The 18,952-nt window shown below is 36.6% G+C and overlaps 1 protein-coding gene across 1 annotated transcript; it reads right to left on the reverse strand.

Annotated features, from left to right (window-relative positions):
- Positions 1-438: 438 nt before the first annotated feature.
- On the reverse strand, positions 439-18,890 carry CALB1 (calbindin 1). The gene is made up of 10 exons (XM_026842790.1): positions 18,693-18,890; positions 14,076-14,150; positions 8,974-9,057; positions 8,829-8,885; positions 5,822-5,899; positions 3,308-3,363; positions 3,173-3,212; positions 3,033-3,086; positions 2,828-2,899; positions 439-2,428 (listed from the first exon to the last, which is right to left on the reverse strand). Exons 1-10 carry the CDS (start codon positions 18,843-18,845, stop codon positions 2,315-2,317), a joined length of 783 nt encoding a protein of 260 aa, XP_026698591.1. The 5' UTR covers positions 18,846-18,890; the 3' UTR covers positions 439-2,314.
- Between the last annotated feature and the right edge of the window lie 62 nt (positions 18,891-18,952).

Consider the following 18,952-nt stretch of genomic DNA (forward strand, 5'->3'; position numbering starts at 1 on the left):
ACCTGCCGTATTTACAGCACTTTTGACTTATCCATATTTGCTACACTTTGCTTTGCACTGACGTAGTAGACACCTTTGCTAGAACCATGTTTTTAAATTGCTGTCTTTTAATCCAAGTTATTTATGAGAAGTAACTGCAGGAAGCATTCTGCCTGTGGATGACCGAGACCTGCTTTCTGTGTCGTGCTCCGCAGCAGAGCCAGCTGGTGGGCAGCAGCAGTAGTAGAAGGGTGGCTTCACAACAGATCTGTGACAGGTAATTTTACTCATGTTCAGGAAGACAGATTGCAGTTTCTGTGGTGACTTTTTGTCAAAACATTTTAAACTCTTTATCTTCCACTGTAATGATTTTAGCAAGCAGTCACATCATATTTTTACGTACAGGTTTTTGGTTTTTTTCTTTACCTTTACACTTGTTAAGGCAAAATCCAGGGTTTCAAGTGCACAGTACGAACAATGTCAATCATTTATTGTACTGATAGGCAGATTCGCTGTTCCTTCACTTAATGTACACAATTGTATTTCACATAGCATGGAGAAAAAAGGAGAGCAAGCAGGTGAGAAGCTAAATCACTGTGCATGGAGTGGGAGTAAAGCGGTGAGAATGAGCTAGCTTAATTTTACTTTTTTTGTGTGTGTTTTTTTCAGCAAGATCCCATCTGGCACCACCTACTCCTTAACTATCCAAGGCTCAGACTGGAGAGAGCCCAAGGTCATTAGGCCATTCCTGAAATTGTATTTAGTTGCCTGAGTTTACCTGAGGAATTCAAGGATTCATTTCAGTGGAAATTCAGTGACTGTAATCTTGAAGGATCTGAGCCTCATTGAGACACATTTCAAATAAAATGCATTTGCTTCTGCTTGTTAAATAAGACACAGAGACATATCTGACAACTTGTATATAGCTCATCTGCTAACCTGGAATTGTGTCTCAAACAGTTGTATGTGGAGGCAATATAGGCTTATTGGCTTTAAGACACAGCAGAGTTTCCTTCCTACACCAGTACATACTGGGAGCAATGCCTAGACATTCAGTTGTTTGGCATAAAGCCAGTGCAAAGTAAGAAGGAAGCCAGGCCAAAAAAAAAAAAGATGCAAGAAGATAGGGCTGTTTCCATAGTATAGTTCCCATTTAAACAATACCTCTCTAGCATAATAAAAAGCAGAGCCCACCATGTAAGCAAAATTACTAAAGTGGTATAAAATCTATACTAGATCTTTTGCTTCACTTAGTGTTAAATTTTAATACTGTTATTATAGATTAGCAATTCACTGTAAGATCCAAGGAGGCACATTTTCTTTTAAACAGTTTAGTCTTTTAAAGGGTACAGAAAAAAGAATCCAGGAGATAGACAAACTAGACACCAACAATCTTAGGATATTAAATTTAATTATAGATTACACAGAATATGATGTAAAAACAGCAATTTACTAGAATAATTATAACCTGCAAAATGTGAAAATAGTTTAGAAAATGGATTGTCATATTCTCTGACACAGCAATAGTCATGAAAGGTACACTTATAATATCATGTGTTAATCTGTGTATTAACTATACTACCTGTCATTTAGCCAGGATTCCAAGACAGATTAAAGGCAGTTATTTCTGAAGTGCCTATGTTTAAATTCAGTAAAGTTAAACAGCTAGATTGAAAACACTATTTTGTCAACTACTGCATGGAGATCTATCCCAGATAAATGCTTTGTCTATATACTATGAGTTCGTAATGAGAAGAGTAATTGAAAAACTGCAGAGAGCACAGACCTGTAAGTGGGTGGTTTGACGACTGAAAATATTTCTTAGTGCCTTGGTGAATTTTGGAAATCAGACATGCCAGTGTCCCCTTCCTATTTCAGACCTAGATCATACTTAATCTGAATTCATCTTTTGCATTTAAAAAAGACCATTTAGTTGTTATGGGGAAAGATATCTGTAGACCTTTTTGTTATGTAGTTCAGCAAGAAATGTTATGTGTCAAAGGATATGATGACCACAACAATGTCAGCAGGTTTCATTTTTTTCAGCTGTGTTTATGAAAGCAAAAAAACCCAAACAAAACCAAAACCAACCCCAACATATTTTAGTTTCTTTTTGAATATACAGACTGGCCCAAACATAGACATTCTCTTTATCAATCTTATTGTTACAAAAACTGTACATTACAAACAGTATAGAAACATACTGAAAGGAATGTGCCACACATCCTGGCTAATTTTCTATATGCAGTTTAAAAATACAGCCTACTCCCTTATAGTGCACAGTTATTGTGTAGATAGAGTACATCACTAGTTAAGTGGACATGATAGAAGAGTTCTAGTTTTCCTCAGCACAGAGAATAAGAGCCAGTTCTGCTCGGTAAAGCTTTCCTCCATCAGACAAGGCCATGATGCTTTTCTTGTATGTTGCAAGGTTGTTAATGTCTAATTCCTATTTAGAGAACAGATAAGGCTTTATAATCCTGTTAAGTTACCAGCATCAACAAGTTTTTGTATCCAATGGCAAAAAATGGAAGAAAAAAAAAATATTCTCAGCCTGTCCAACAGTAATACATTGCAGATGTTGTTAAATGTTGTTCATGTATGTTATCCATATTACAGCATATGTTAGATTGCTGATAGCTGATGTCTCAGAAGCAAGCTTGTGACAGTCTTGCTATGTCATCACAACTCCCCTAGTTAAGGATTTACAGTGCTATGACTTCTGCCAAGATTTTGACTTTACAAGTTATGAGTTAGGTCTATATTTATCTTAATAGGGTGGTTTAAAGTATCCTTAAAATCCAAATTAAATCTGATCTCTGAGGGGAAAAAAACCCTCTAGGATTACCTTTTTGTTCTTTTCACAGAGGTCCTTCAGTAGTGCATCAAGTTCATGTTCATCTATATAGCCATTGCCATCCTGAAAAATAACATTAAAGATAAATTTAACGATTTATTTTTCATTTCAGAGGTTATGGCTAGTTTTCCACAAATTCAGAAAATAAGTGCCATCAAACTATGCAATTAATAAAAAAGGTTTTTTTAAGACTTACTTGATCATACATCTCAAAGGCTTTATTGAATTCTTTTGCACACATTTTGACACCCTAAATGCCAGATGGAAAGAAAATCCATTAATGAAGGCAGTTATGTATGGTGGTAACAGGTTACCTAAGAATGTGAATATTCATACCTGAAATTTAATAAGAAAATTTTCCTGGACAGGGAGTAATCTTTGGAGAGAAAAAACAAAGTTCAGAATAATTAACTGTTTCCATAACAGTGATTGCTACATGATGTTTGTTGTGAAAAGAGACAGAAGACATACCTGGCCAATTCAGTAAGCTCCAACTTTCCATCATTGTTTGCATCAAACATCCTGAGCTGAAAGAATATATAATTTTACATTACTAATCAAAATCAACATAATGAAGAAAACACTTTGGGAAACTTAAATTCAATGAAATTTAGCCTTTAATTCATGCTGAAATGATGGCCCCAGGTTTTAATCTGTCACATTTGCTGTGTAATACATTTATTTAAAGTACTGAAGAAGTAATTTATAGTAATTAATTCTACTGAAAAATCCTGATGAGAAACCGATGAACAATTCTGATGAACCTGCTGTAAGACAGGTCTTAATCTGCCTACATTGATGAATGTCCTATATGAGAAGCATGCATGTATTTATAAATGAGAGGAGAGTTGACATGGTAACATTTTACTTTTGACTTCATGTCATGATCTGATAATAGCATCATCATTCTCTGTTCATAAAGGTGAAACAACAGTCGGGTAAAGTTCAGCATAATCCAAGGCATTCAGTTCCTTAGAAAATAATCGACATTTCATTCATTTGGCTGCTAGGTATAAATATTTAAGTAAAGATCACATTCTGTTTCTGTGATACATATGTCAAGAAAAGAGTGAACAGATGCTGTAGATGATCACATTTTGTTGATGGTATGAAAATGGAAAATTAAATCTCTCCAAATAAGATTATAGGAATAAATACATTAACATAATTTGACAAAATGAGTGAGTATTATTTCTAATAATTTATAATCACACTATTGTATTAAAGTGTTTTCCTTTGAAGCCTTGAAAGCATGAGTTTATGCTGCTTGAGAGATGCAAACAGCTTATATTTGTTAATAGAGGTAGACAGAGATATTGCACCTGCATGGAACTTCCTCTCCCAGTTTTTAGGTATGTATAGTTCCATTTCTCCACTTTCAAGTATTATTTTGCCTTTGCTATATAAGAGTCGCAAAAGCAACAAACTGTGTGAAACATTGTTAGACATTATACTGAAAGCACCACCACCCACACACCATCCCATCACTTTCAATCACAGTAATTTTATATGTAGTTTTTCAATAAGAGGAAAAGTGGCATCCTGTACTGAGGTAAGTGTATACCCTTTTAAAGATAGAATTAATGCCGTGACAAAAGACCTAATTTCACTTGGTTAATACACAATAAATGGTAAAGGAGACCAGAAAAAGAGACCAATTCTATAAACATTTATTTCTACATAACACCCTGGTTCATTTTAACACTTCCTTTCCTTGTATGAAAGCATCTGCCTTGCATGCATTTCCCATGAAAGGATATTTGCATTTGGGGGAGGTAAGCAGTGGCAGCTGTGAAGTCAACATATTTTGTATTTTAATGGGTGGTTAGTGGCTGGCTGTGGCTGCCTGCAGCTGCTCAGGACTGTAAATTTTCTATTAGTCTCTTCTAGTTTCTGAGGAGATTATGGGAGAGCTAGATGTGTTTTTTTCTTACTGCTGTTAATTTTTTGTCACTGTGTCTCTCTGCAGAGGCCAGAATTTAGAGCACACTTTAAGACGGAGGTCAAAAAGCTTCCTGCGTGAAAAGATACATGTTATCTTCGCCAGTGAAAAAACAATTGCAATTCTATGTAAATGGTTTATACTGGTACAATAAACCAGCAGACTTTTTCCAGGAGAAACACAAGTTTTGGTCAGCCATCCTCAGGTCAGTTGAAGGCTAATGTGTTTACCTAGCACACTTTTGATCACTGAAAATATATTAGGATGAAACCAAGCTGGTAAAAGAAACAATGTAGTTTTACACATTTCCTGAAGGTAAGAATTCTGAGTCTTTTTTTTTTTTTTTTTTTTTTTCTCCTTGAAATGTCCATTCAGAAGCCAGTGCTGATCCTTACCTTGTAGCACCATAGTGGTGGGATGGAAGGAGTGCCCCCAAGAACAGGCTGATTTAAGGCCAGGGAAGTGACAGTTTAGTGTTTATCTAAAACATCTATTTCTCTTTCTTGAAGCAGGGGAGAAGGAAAGGGTGAGATATTTGTAAATATGGTAAGAACCCACCATGCAGTGATGGCTTTTAAGACAAAAGATAGACACTGCAGCACTGTAAGAAGGCAAAACATATAAAGTAACCCCAAACTAATTTGATCTAAACATAATAATATAATTACGCCAGGTGCATTTTTTTTTTCCTATGAACTGTGAAGACTTCAGTTTTACAATTAATGGCACAGGGAAGCAGAACAGGTGAAAATATTATGGTATGGTCTAATAGTATACAATATATATAATGCCAAGAAAATTCAAAATTCCTGAGCTTTTTTTTTTTTTTTTTTTGAGCAGCACTGTAAACTGCCCATGAAAGCTCTATAGCTGCAGAAGTACTTGCAGTGCTAGATGCCACGGTTGTGTCTCTCTTGCAGTGACATAGTTAGCCTGATTAGGACCTGGTGGGGCTCCAAGTCATTTGGAGCCTTCCAGTGCCTAAAGATAAACAGAGTCTGATTAATCCAGTCTTGATGAAATATGCCTGTAAATAATCTTACCATTATTTCTGTGTATTCTGTTAGCTTTGAATCTTCAATCTGCTTATTTGCTTTCTGTAATAAATCTTTCAAGAAGCTCTGTTAAAATAATAGAAGAGTAATAGGTGAATCTACAGTATAAAATGCTTGACTTGCTAACTTCAGATTAAAAAATGGGAAATACTGGTTTACTCCCACTTTAGTATTTACTGCTGAAGTTCCAAATAAGTATGAAAAGAAGCACTAATTAACATCTAAGAATATAACAGTTTCTTTTGATCAATTCAAGTATACTGCACGGTTTTATTTGGAAAAAGTGACTCATAAAACTTTCTGCATTGTATGTCATTTGTTGTATTGTGAATTTGGAAAAAATAATTTGGCTTTCAAGTATACGGGTTCCTAATCAGCTCTATCAGTAAACTAAACTAATTAACCTTGAGTGTCCTTGAAAACTTGGATGCCTAATCACTTCTTGCAGCATAGGAACAATTTTACAGAAAAGTTCAATGATTAATCAAGTTTTCTCCTTGCCTATGGCAGTACCTGACGCTAGAAGTGAACATTAACCTACATGGCGCCTTCTTACCTTGTATTTTAAATGTTTGCAGCTAGTTTAATTCATTTTTTTTTAATGAGAACTTGATATAGTGTCATATGACTTGAAACACCATTAAAAAATAAGATTGTTTCTACCCATTCAGTGGCTTAAATTTCTGCATTAGATCTGCAACATTAAAAAAGAAAGATATCAATTTATTGATGAAGGGTATTACAATATCTGAGATGTCTGTATGCCTGTCAATGCTCAATTAAGTACCTAATCACTTTTATTATCTTTGTGAAAATTGGGGCCACATTTCAAGATGGAAGATGGGGTGGCTCATCGGAAAATCTATTTGTACATAGATGACATTCTTGAATTTGAATGCAACCATGTCAATAGCCATGTGACTAATACCCACTACAGTTCTTCTACTGTATCCCCCTCCAAGCTGGAGGGCCTTCCTGGTAGCTTGTAGACAAAGAACATGACTGACATGTCCTAAATTGATGTTACAGAGACATGTTTAATCTTCTGTGCTCTAATGGAAAGTAGAACTGGAAAGGACGTTGAAAGGTTATCCAGTCTGTCTCCATGTCTCAAGAAAGGATCAGCTATATCTAAACTTCCTAAGTTACTGCCTGATCTGAGCTACTGCCAAACCTTTCCTAAATACAGGCAGCGATGGAGAATCTGCCTCCCCCTTAGACAACACTGCTGTTACTATTGTTAGAAAGTTTTCCTGATTTCCAGCTTAAATTTCTCTTATAAAGTTGTAAGTGGGTGTACTCCTCACATAGCAAATACTTTAAATGTTTGGGCTTGTCAAGAAATACTGCTCTAAAAATGATATGGGACATTTATGTTTTATTTTCAATATGTTAAAATGGCCTGTTTCTCTGAGGTGGACAAAATCTTGCAGCACAGGAGAGATGGGACCATTAGGGATCCAGTTAAAATGTCTTCATTCTTCAGCTGGTTCTCAATCAGCCCTGCCATTTTAAGTCTATTTTAAATTGCAGCTGGCAACAGTCATCCTTAAGGCATCGTTTAACAGCTGGATAGTTCTCAAGTGCTATGTGTGTGGCCTCCTCCTGTCTGTTTGAGGGTTACCTTGAGGTAAGATCCTTGGCAAATGTCACACAGACACCAAACTCAAAGAGAAAGGTGAAGGGAAAAGGAAAAAAAATGTGAATTGTCTGATGTGGATTACTCATCTGAATAGAAGAGCTGTAAAGATTTGAGACAGTTTGATGTCCTGGTAGTTTAGTTAATAAAGCTTATGTAGTTTTTCTTTAGAATACCACATACAGGCAAAATACTCCAAATTAGACGGATGCTAGATCTTTCTCTTGCTATGAATTGTTTTGATTCCTCTGAATTTAAAGCTGCCATAATGTATCAAGTGCAACTGAATTGTGGAAGATGACACCTTTCTACTCAGAGGCTGTTGTATTTGAGCATCTCTCCTTTGAGGAAAGGCTGAGAGAGCTGAGACTGTTCAGCCTGGAGAAGACTCAGGGGGGTCTCATCAACATATATAAATATTCTAGGAACGGCTCAAAGAGGATAGAGCTGGGCTGGTGCCCAGTGACAGGACCAGAGGCAATGGGCACAAGCTGAAACACAGAAGGTTCCCTCTGAACATCAGGAAACACATTTTCACTGTGTGAGGGTGACCAAGCACTGGCAGAGGTTGCCCAGAAAAGTTTGTGGAGTCTTTCATTCTTGGAGATACTCAAAAGCCATCTGGACGCGGTCCTGAGTGTAGGTGGCCCTGCTTGAGCAGGGGGCTTGGACCTCCAGAGGTCCCTTCCAACTACTCTGATTCTGTGTCTCTGTGATTCAGCAACTACAAATTGCTGTTAGTTTTGTGACTAGGGAGGTAAATCACTCTAGTTTTAAGGTTTGTTAACACTGCAGGGCTGAGACAGCTAATGGAATTACCTCATTTCTGCTCTTATTTGTGCATGTTAAAGCTGATACCAAAATCCCACCAAGTTAACCAAGCAGGGGCAGCACAATTCCATTTGTGTTAACCTAACAGTATTACAGTGGAAACTGTAGGATTACATGATACTTAAGTGTAGACGATCTGTCCAGCAGCATAGTGATAAATAGTAGTGATGCCCTTAGAAGAAAAACCAACAAAACAACCCTCCTCCATAATATACCAGAAAAAGAACATAGCTTTCAGAGGCATATCTTACTTTAACCTTTGTTACCTCTAAGTTAAATACCTGCTACCCTGAGTCACTTGAGACAAACATTGATCTGAATTAAAACACGTTTTAAAAAACATTGATCAGATTAGTTTCACTTTAAATAATTTACTGGTGATAAAAACATCAGCTAATCGTATTGCTTTTTGGTCATGTTTGAAATGCAAAAACATGCACAGGTGGGTATCTGAAGAAACAGATAGCAGCACAGGCTGTAATGCAATGCCTGTTCTCATGTGTATACTCATAGATACCAGTTTACCTTAAGTTCCTCAGAATCAATGAAGCCACTGTGGTCACTGTCATATTTTCTCCATGTCTGCAATCAGAACGTGAATGCTTTAATGATATATTTATGGCAAGCAGGTCTTGGATGATTTTACAAAAGGCAACTTTTCATACTGTACCTGCATGAAGTCTTCACTTGACTTCAGCTGCTGGCATCTGAAGAACAACAGGAAATTCTCTTCCGTTGGTAATATCTGAGCAAGCTGTTACAGAATTTAAGAAAGATTAAATTTTGATTCTTCATTAGGCCCCCTAAGCCTGTAAAAGAGCATGAAACTTTTTAAAAGAGTATGAAATTCTTTGCGCTCATACTGCCCTATTGTGGCCCCATAGGAAGAAAGCTTTATCCTGTTAGCTGGACGGTTTGGAAAATGCCTCTGAAAGGCTTCTGGCTTGCAGCTTTGCCATATTCATCAAGGTCAGAGCTGAAGTGTGAGAGAAGGAAGTGAGACAGCATTTTACCGAAGGGGTAGCTGGGGAAAGAGGGGAAAAAATTCACCCATAAAGAGTTAGAATCTGTGGTGAAAACCTTGGAATTGACACCAAGGAAATGCATAATGCAGGGATGTGTAGAGGATGTGTGAAGGACCATGAATGAAGAAAGTGAGGAAAATAGACTACTCACAGATACTGAGGAAGAGGAAGAAGGGAGAGGAACACTGACATGAAGAACCCGTGTAAAGTAAACAGAAAAATAGATGGAAAATTGGGGAAAGAAGAGAAAGTGGAGAGGGAAAGGGGATGGCAACCGGTGTTCATTTGTCAGGCACAGGGATGTGTTCATGAAGAGCTATAAATATCAGAAATCAAAAGGGCTTTTAGCCCTGCAAAATTAGGGGTGGTTCTTCCAATGCCTCTGCTCTACAAAAGGCTTTTTTAAAATCAGACATTATTGTACTGATTATTGAAAATGTTCATTTACTATAACTCAATTTTGGCAAGTGACAAATCTAGAAGATGGACAGTATGCTGTATAATTTAATGCAAAATCATGATTTGTTTTTAACAAAAGCCCAATATTTTTTTCTGTCCTCAAAATGTATGAAATGTGTTTTGATTAAAGAAAACTTTACTTGAAGAATAGACCAGCTGTGCTTACTAGGAAGAGAAAATGGAGAAAGACAGATTTCTTAGCTGCATTCTTTTATGAAAAATGACATCTGCAGACTTCCTGGGGCCCCATCTTAAAAATTTGATTCAAATTTTTGTTTTTCTGCATTCATTTCACACCCTCAAGTCCTCATTCTGTCTATTTCAGTGCTATTGCCTAACTGTTCTGGCTTTTTTATTGGGTTCCATCAGTGCTGTAGGTGAGTTCAGCTCTCCCTCTCACCCTATGGGCACAACAAGGGTGTGGAGACAGATCTCTCATTTATCTAAAATCAACTGTACAGGGTATCAGTTCTATAATTGTTGACCGAAAAGACACATCATAGCACTCTCTTTACAGTAATGGCACAGCTGATGACAGGCTGTCAGGCCCATCAGAGCATTCTGAGTGCTTTTGCTAAATGGCTGAACACCAAACCCAATCAACTTAAACAATGTGGTTTTGTCAGCAGCTTTCAAAACCTACTCCATTATAAATAGCAGATACACATGTGGGTAAGTACATGTTCATATATACACAATAGATAAATGTGTGTAACTTAGCACTGATTTATGGAAAAAAATTCTTTATATCTCCTATGACAGGGGAGCTTTGATTTTTAGAATAAATCAACATTCCTACTCCACAACAAACGTTGAATGGAAGAACTGATTATGGCAGAGTTTGGGGGAAGGGACGGATTATGACAGTGGAAAAGAGTTTACATGTATGGAAATTATAAATAAAATTTCTTTTGAGGGATCTCTATAGCTAACTGGTGAGATGAAGGGCACTGTAAAATAGTACAAAGTGCAAGGGTAAATGTAAAATAGTAACTTTCCAAAGAATCATCAACAACTTACTAGCAGTACCAAACTGCATTTGAGGTACAGAATATCCTACCTCTGGAAGAAAATTACCTTATTTCAAGCTATACCTCTCACCCTTTGTAAATGTCAGAGGAAAGAACGGGTTTTTACATTACAAGGATGTACTAGCTCAATATCCAATATTAACTCAGGTTTCTGCCAAAATATGTCGTTCATGTTCTCTTGCACCCTTTGGTATTATATAATAGAAACAATATAGCTAAAGAGAAGTCCAGTTCTCCAAGCTCAGGCATCAAACTGCTTTCTGTGGAAAACTGCGTTATTAAGGGATATAGAGTTTGTGTGGAAACTGGCTCAACTTGCCAGTTCCCGCTTATACCACTACAGAGAGGAAAGATGGAAACCTGGTGCTATTTCTAAGGACGACAACTCTGTGAGGTTAAGCATAGGGGGACTCCATGAGCGTGTTTAAATAAGAGTGCAGACTACTAAAAATTTGTGTATGGCAGCAACAACAGTTGCTGTGAGTGTTTCTGTGAGCTCTGCTGCATTTATGGAGAATGTCAGCTATTTCTGCATCATGAGTAACAGAGGACAACCACAAAGCCTGAGTCTGGCTTGACTCCTCTGTGCTTAGTTGTAGGCTGAGCTATACATCTTTATAGGTTATCTAGTAGAAAAAATACTCTCAATACTTAAAACAATATCAGAACTATTTTCTATAAATCATTCTCTACGTAAATTCTGTTGATATTTAATGCTATTTAAAATTTGTTTCACCTAATACAGTGAATTTGCTTTTTAAAATCCTATAATAGAGTATAGGAGTACAAAGAATATTTTAGTCTCATAAGTAGTTGTATTTATGGCAGCAGTAAACTTCAAGTAATTTGAATGTGGAATTACCGCAGTCCTGAGTTTTGAAACCTTGAGTTTCACAGCCACATTTTAGTGAAAGTGTTGGTGTGAATGAGTACAAAAAGTGAATTAAAAGTCCCTTACACAATGACAAGCGTGTGGACAGGTCAGACTCTGCCTTTAGCTGGAGGGCACTGGATAAGCTAGTGAACTAACTGCAGTGTGCTTGCAAAGACAGAATCGACACTTAATCTGAGCTGAAAATCCACTCCATCTGTGAAGCCACCCAGACCTTGTCTTTATCTCAATCAACAGACCTTTTCTGAAAATTTATTATTCACTATGACATTTACCGTCAGATGCTAGGGTATTCATTATGATGGCTGAGACTCTGAATGGCTTTAAATAATTTATTTTTAAACAACATTCATACACTTTTTCAGAAAAAAAAACCACATTTGATGTGCTATGTAAATGCAGCAATCTGGAATTACTGGAAATTTTTATTTATAAGGAAGGAGAATCAAGTCCAGATGCCCACTTTAATATCACACTGCTCTGCATGTACAACACATTTTGTCTGAGTCCCATCAGCACTTTCCAAATCAAGCTTCATGCTGATATAAGTGAAATAAAATATAGCTGTTGGGTTAGGAAACTGCTATATTAAGGGAGAAAGTCCCTTCGGTCACTTAACTGAGTACTGCCACTATTCAATGGCCTCCATGGATGCTGAACATTCTTGGCACTTCACCAGGGGTGGTGAGCACTGCACCATAACAGGCCCTATTGGATTTGTTCACCTCTCACAGAATCATCTAGGTTGGAAAAGACCTTGAAGATCATCCATTCCAGCCATTTACCTAACATTGACAGTTCCCAACTGCACCATATCTCTTTATCCAGAAAGTCAGTAGCAGAATCAGAAACAGAATTTGAAAGGTAAAAACTTTCAGTTATCATTCCTAAGTGAAGAAACACGGTCTTTTCAGGCATTGTCTACACATTTTTCTTTCGTCCAATGCTTACTATTACATATATTCAGAAATACTAAATTAAATAGGATTCTTCAATACCAAATGAATAAGTATGTGTTAGTCCAAAATCAAACAAACGTCCAAATAACAATAGTTCTTTTTAGATGCAGAACTATTTGATCAATAAGTATTGTCAAAAGAAGCATTTTTAAAAATCAATTATAGCTGCAAGTGAAGCAAACTGTTCAGATTTCCATGGTAGTTCAGTTGTAATTACATGTGCATTTAAACAAGTATATGAATTCATACATATGACAGAGGAGAAAAGATACCTTGAAATGATCTATTATATCAGCAGTGATACTTCCTATTAACTTTTACAGATTCTATTCAGTCCTCTAATTTAAAATTAACTACTGACCCAAGTTGGTCACTATAAATTTTTTCAGACCTGGCTTGTTTCCAGCTGTCTCTCAATTAGTGCTCTAGGTCAGATTTCCTATTATAAAAAAAAAATAACAACCAACCAAACAAAAACCAACAAACCAAACAACCCAAAAAACAAAACCCAGAAAACAAAAAACAAACAAAACAAAACAAAACACAAAATAGCATTTAATAATAAAACCACAGTCTCACTGCACTCAGAGTGACATAAATGAGTTGTAGATTTAGGCCTGAAAAAGTGAATTCTCAAGCTGTAACCCAGCAAACTCTCCTTTTTGACTTGCAGCACAGAAGAGTGAAAGTGAGAGAAAACACATTAGTTCCCCCTTCCTAGCAGGCTGTCTAAATTACACAGCTGTTGAGCAGCTGTATGTATAGAAGGGATTGGTTATTATCTTTGTCCTCTTTAGAAAGTAGGAGTAAGGAATAGGGGAATTTTCTTCCTGCAGTTCTGTTAAAGTTCAGAAAAGAAATACATAAGAAATCCTGATCTTTCACAAGCTGGATCATAACTACTGTTAAAATTTTGTTTAACATGATTAACCTGCTTTCTTACCACATATGTATTTTTTTTAGAAGAGACTACATACAGTGATTACCCAGTTGTGTTCGCTTGTGTGGCTTGTGTGTTATCCTCACTATAGGAGTGGTGATAGAGCATTAGTTCAAAATCATAGTTAGAAATAAATCACATTACCTTTCACAGTTTCTAAAACAGAACTCTTACCTGCTTTTCAGGAAAACTAAATTGCTATTGATGCTTATTTGCACTGAATAAAGCATGCAAAGTTAAATGAAATATAGTGAAATGTCCAGAGAGGCCTGAGGAATACCTTACTTTCTGTTAATGAAAAAATTTCATTAGTGAAAAAAATACTAAAGATCTTAAGACAGAGGAAGAAATTTTCTGTGTAACTAAAAATCAAAAATATTTACATAATATGCTCATATTGTTCTGTGCTAAATGTATTTTCCACAAGTAAACATGTCAGTCTTTTTTTATGAAGTAATCATCTTACCTCAACTATTCCTATTTTTCCATCAGTAGTCTTCCCATATTGGTCCACAAAAGCTTTCATTTCAGGTGTTAAATCCTACAGATCATTAAGATACAGAGAAACGTATATAAACTTCTATTTGAATATTCTACTATTTGCCAAATAATATGCTACATTTAACGAAGTACTCATACTTACTGCAGCTAGATTCCTCAAAATTAAATTAAACTGAGGATTTTTTTAAATCATGATTTATGTCATTGTGATAAATTTTACTTCCTAAGGAATTGTAGTCAGTGTGAATGATTGACATCTAAATACTTAGAACTCCTATGTTAGTTTACAGAATGAAAAAATTATAAAGACAGGTGTGTTGGAAGACATGTATAATAGCCCCTTTGTTTAACAGAATGACAGTGGAGTTTATAGGCAATTATTAGTCAATTTTCTCAGTTTTCATTTTTAAATTAGTAACATGAAGGCAGTGCAAAATCTTTCAAAATAAGGAACATTTCAGTATAATACATCTGAACACCAAAATAGCCTTTCCACATCTTTGGGTAGATTTTTCCTGAACAATGGATGCTATTTTAGCCCTAAAAGAACTCATCAAGATATTTTTCACTGTTTAGTATTTGGTTATCATAGAAACAGAGTCAAAATGTCACTGCTGAAATGTAGAGAGGCAGATTTAGGAGGAAGAAGACTTTGAGCAGTACCTTAAATCTGGCAGAGTAAAGCCAGCATAATTGTTCTTCATTACTCTAAATTAGGGTCCCTGCTATACATCTCTAAAGGCTATCCTTGCTGTAGGCTACGGCAAAGGTACCAGCCTTGGGGTGAATATTTAAATACTTGATTTCACACTTCAACTTGACTTGCCTTGCTTTCATACAAGCTGCCATCAACCTTCAGTACTGATTAAACTTTTAACTTTATTTGTATTTCTTATAGGTGTGAGCTAGTAAAACCATGCAGCAAGAATCAGGACTACAATTCTATTAAAACAATTGACAGTTCTGTGGTTATAGATGAAGATAACAGCAGTCTTTGGAAATTAAAGGTTTGATTGCTATAACAGATCTGATTATATAGGACCTACGTGATTCTCTCACTGGAGACACAGGGAATCTCAGCTGTACAAAGTCCGTTGTAGTTTGTCCCAAATTTCAACTACCAAAGCTAACTAAAATGTCAGTTCCTTGTAGCTGATACAATCATGGCCTAGTATCCTATTTCTGTCAAAGTCATCCATGGCGGGTTAGTAATTTGCCATGGCTTTAATTAGAGATGTGATTATTAATACAATGCACTTCAATGTCACCTTTCATCTAATGATCCCAAAGTGGAGACAAGTTTGCTTAGCAGATAAAATGGAGAATATAGACACTTGGATTTTAATTAGTCTTGGTTAAATATTTTACTAATCTTTCTAATAGAAGCTCCGCAGTGCCAGACAGTGCCCAGCCGTTGAAGGAGACACAGCTGATTACAGGTTAAACAAAACAGGATGTTTGTATTCTAGGATGTTATTTAGAAAAGGGAAATTTTTTTTGGTGTTTGTTTCACCTGCTCTTGAGCTGCTTGATGAGTTATTCAAGTTGCTATTCAAATAAATGTTTTCAGTCAAAAAACCTTGTCTAAATTTAGCCAAGTCTGGTTCCAAACTTGATAGAAATGTAGTGCTCAAAGTTTGGAATTAAGAAACTAGCTTTCACAGTGTTCAGTGTTTGAAATGAAGAAGCTAGACCTTCACACCTCAGTGTCCCCTTTTAAAACCTAAGAGACACTTATCCAACCAAGTGGAGTTACAGAAAAAATAGCTTTTTTCAATATGATTTGAAAATGTAAGAATATATGGCACTACAGAAACACTTGCATGACTGTATTGATAAACATTTATTAAATCACATTTTTCTGTGGAGAAATATTGTCATCATCTATATATGCAGAGAAAGTGAGAAACAGATGTGGAATAGCTCATCCAAGATCCACCTATTGGCCCTTTATCAACCTCTGTGTTAGTCACTTACACCCCACAGTTTCTTCTGGAAATTGGCATACCTATATAGAGAACGTATTGATAAATGTGGGTCACAATAAATGGAAGCTATGCTTCTATACTTATACAGCGTTTGCCTTTAAAAAAGAGGCAGATCTTTCAATACGTCTAAAAGTTCAGACATGTTGAAAGATCAGATCAATTCACTGTCTAACATAATGCATGAAGCAAAAAAAATAGCGTTACCAAAGAAAAGCCCAAGTCCTAAAACCTCCAAGTAAACATCCACCCTTTGGGGCTAGCATGAATCAGGCTGCATGCTATTGCTCTATCTGAGAAAAATCAGCAGTGAAAGTACGGGCTTACTGAGTGGATTCATAAAAGGAATAGAATTAGAACATAATTAGAACAGTTCTGTAGTTGAGAAGAATATTGGGAAATGTTAAACCATCCTATTCGATGACAGAATCAATGTGATTCTTTAATGCATATGTCATGACTGATGTAAAATCCAGCAATGAAGAATGCATAATTGAATATTTCAAAAATAGTGAGCAGGAGAGTGACCTGAAATGCAGAAGTTAATGATGACAAAGAAGCTTTGGGGTGTTAAAAGAAGGACAGCTGAGGAAATGACATATAACCTACACTAGATTCTCAATGTGTCCCTTCTGGCAAAAGAATAGAAATTCAAAGCTACTGAATTAGTATCCCGTGAGACAAGACACGAACTAATGAGATGCTTGTTTGGCAAATGAGCCTTCAAATCCAAGAATCAGCTTAGATATGGAACCTAAGATGACATATATCCATACTCCAGAGCCAGTAGATCAAGTACTGAATTTGATGTTGCTACTGTAAAATGCTCTTTTCAGCAGAACACTCCAAAGATAGGTTTGAATCAGAGAAACGGGAAAGGAAAACTTAATTAAACACCTGAGTATTTTTAAAGTACAGTGTGAAATACAGGCAGAGGTTATTAAAAAAAGCATAAATTGTGAAAATTGTAGCAGACATGAATAATTCTGCAAGGCTTTTCTGTTTTACTTTGAGCAGGCTTTGTTTTTAAGAAGAGAGGTACACCTGTGTTGAGAGAGAAAAGAATCTGATCTTAAAATGATAAATAGTTTTTCCTTGAGCTTTGTATTAATTTAACTACTGAATAATATATCAGCATTTCTACTAAGAGTGCCATTCATACTAGATATACACAGACTTTAATATCTTCTTTCTAATGGACATACTTAAGTTTCCTGCACTTCATTATAGAAGAGAGATTTGTTCTGTTGCAATATGTGAAAGGTAGTGAAGTTGTGTTTAATCTTTCCGGGGGGGGGGAAGACGACTTCTCTCTCAGATTTCTGTGGGTTTTTTAGTTGTTATTTTTTTCCTAAACTTTAGTTTAAACTTACTTACACTCAGGAAAATGAGTGCCTACACCAACAGCTCTAGGAAGAATTAACTGGTACCTAGACTGCAGTAACATTACAGGCATTGCTGGGAGACAGATTTTCAGGTGCATGAAGTTTACACTTATACAATTAATAAGAAAATAAATTTTTCCACCAAATAAATTAAGATTCATATTAATTTTTTTTTTCATTTACTTCTAAAATATCCAGCAACTTTTAAAGCAAAGTTAGTTACTGAAAAGCTTTTGTTCACTTTGGAGGTATTCCTATATGAATTATTAATCTATTTCCCCCATACACACATGCCATCCAGTTAAACTATAATTATTTACTTCTGTTACTTCAGAAGCCTTTTAGCTTAGATTCATTTAAATTGATCCCATCAGGTTATATGTTGGAGTTTCATGTTAAGTAGTCTCTTTTAGAAACAATATTTTAAAGGCAATTTGTTTGTTAAAAAGGTTCATTTCTATTTTAATTCAAACCTTTAGATGGAATCTTTAATTTCTTTCTTTTTTTCCTTTCTTTCTCCCCATGGACACAGTTTAGAGGAAAATAATAAATAGTGCTTTAACAGTTCACACACAGAACTGTTTTGACATCGTTGTCAAAAATTTGCCATCTCTCTGAACAATCTAAGCTACCAGGATTTTGTACTCATACTCCTGCTGTATAACACCGGTGAAGGGCAAAAAGTGGTTAACAGTCATCTGCAGATCTATTTAGTGACCACCAAGGGGCAGAAATGCATTTCAGCCCATACTGCCCATTAGGCACGAAATAAAACGGAGTCCAACTAACTTGAAGTGTTGTTTTCTCTGTTGCTTTCTTTTCTTTTCTTTTTAGTATCAGTACGTATCTGGATCAGGTAAGATTAATTGCAATGGGATAAGGTCCCATCCAAGACAAAAAGATAAACGTCCATGCATTTCTTGGCTTTTCTTTTTAAGCACTGTCAGAAGTATCAGCCTGTAGCCTGGCAAGATGTAAGCAGGACCTGCTGTCCAGGGAGGTGGACCCTGGCCTCACCTTTCCAAAGCAGATGATTTATTTCGTTTGTAACTTGCTGATTTATAACCGAGCTACTTCCCTTTGCCTAGTGAGGCAGCTGCCTGAACCATGTGATGGCAACGGAGAACAGAAGGAACTGGGGCACTGGAGTTTGCTCAAGAAAACTCTTTTTTGCCGGAGAAGACGGAAAAGTGGGGTGAAACGTTAACTTACCAAGCCTGCCTTCTTCCGCGCCTGCTGCAGCTCCTGGATGAAGTTTTGTAGCTCCTTCCCGTCCATGTACCCATTGCCTACAACAGAAAGAGTTACGGTTGCAGCCACTGCTCCCTCCAAACTCTCTCCTCTCTCCAGCGCTGGCAGGGACATCTCCGACCCTTCTGCTCCCGCCCGGCACCGACCCCAGCCCCCGACGGCGCCCCGAGGCTGCGGGCCAGCGGGCGCGGAGCGGGCGGGGAGCGGCGGGGTCCCCCCCA

The sequence above is a fragment of the Athene cunicularia genome (genome assembly GCF_003259725.1).
Source record: "Athene cunicularia isolate RWA chromosome 2 unlocalized genomic scaffold, athCun1 chr2_part1, whole genome shotgun sequence".
Classification (NCBI taxonomy): Eukaryota; Metazoa; Chordata; class Aves; order Strigiformes; family Strigidae; genus Athene; species Athene cunicularia.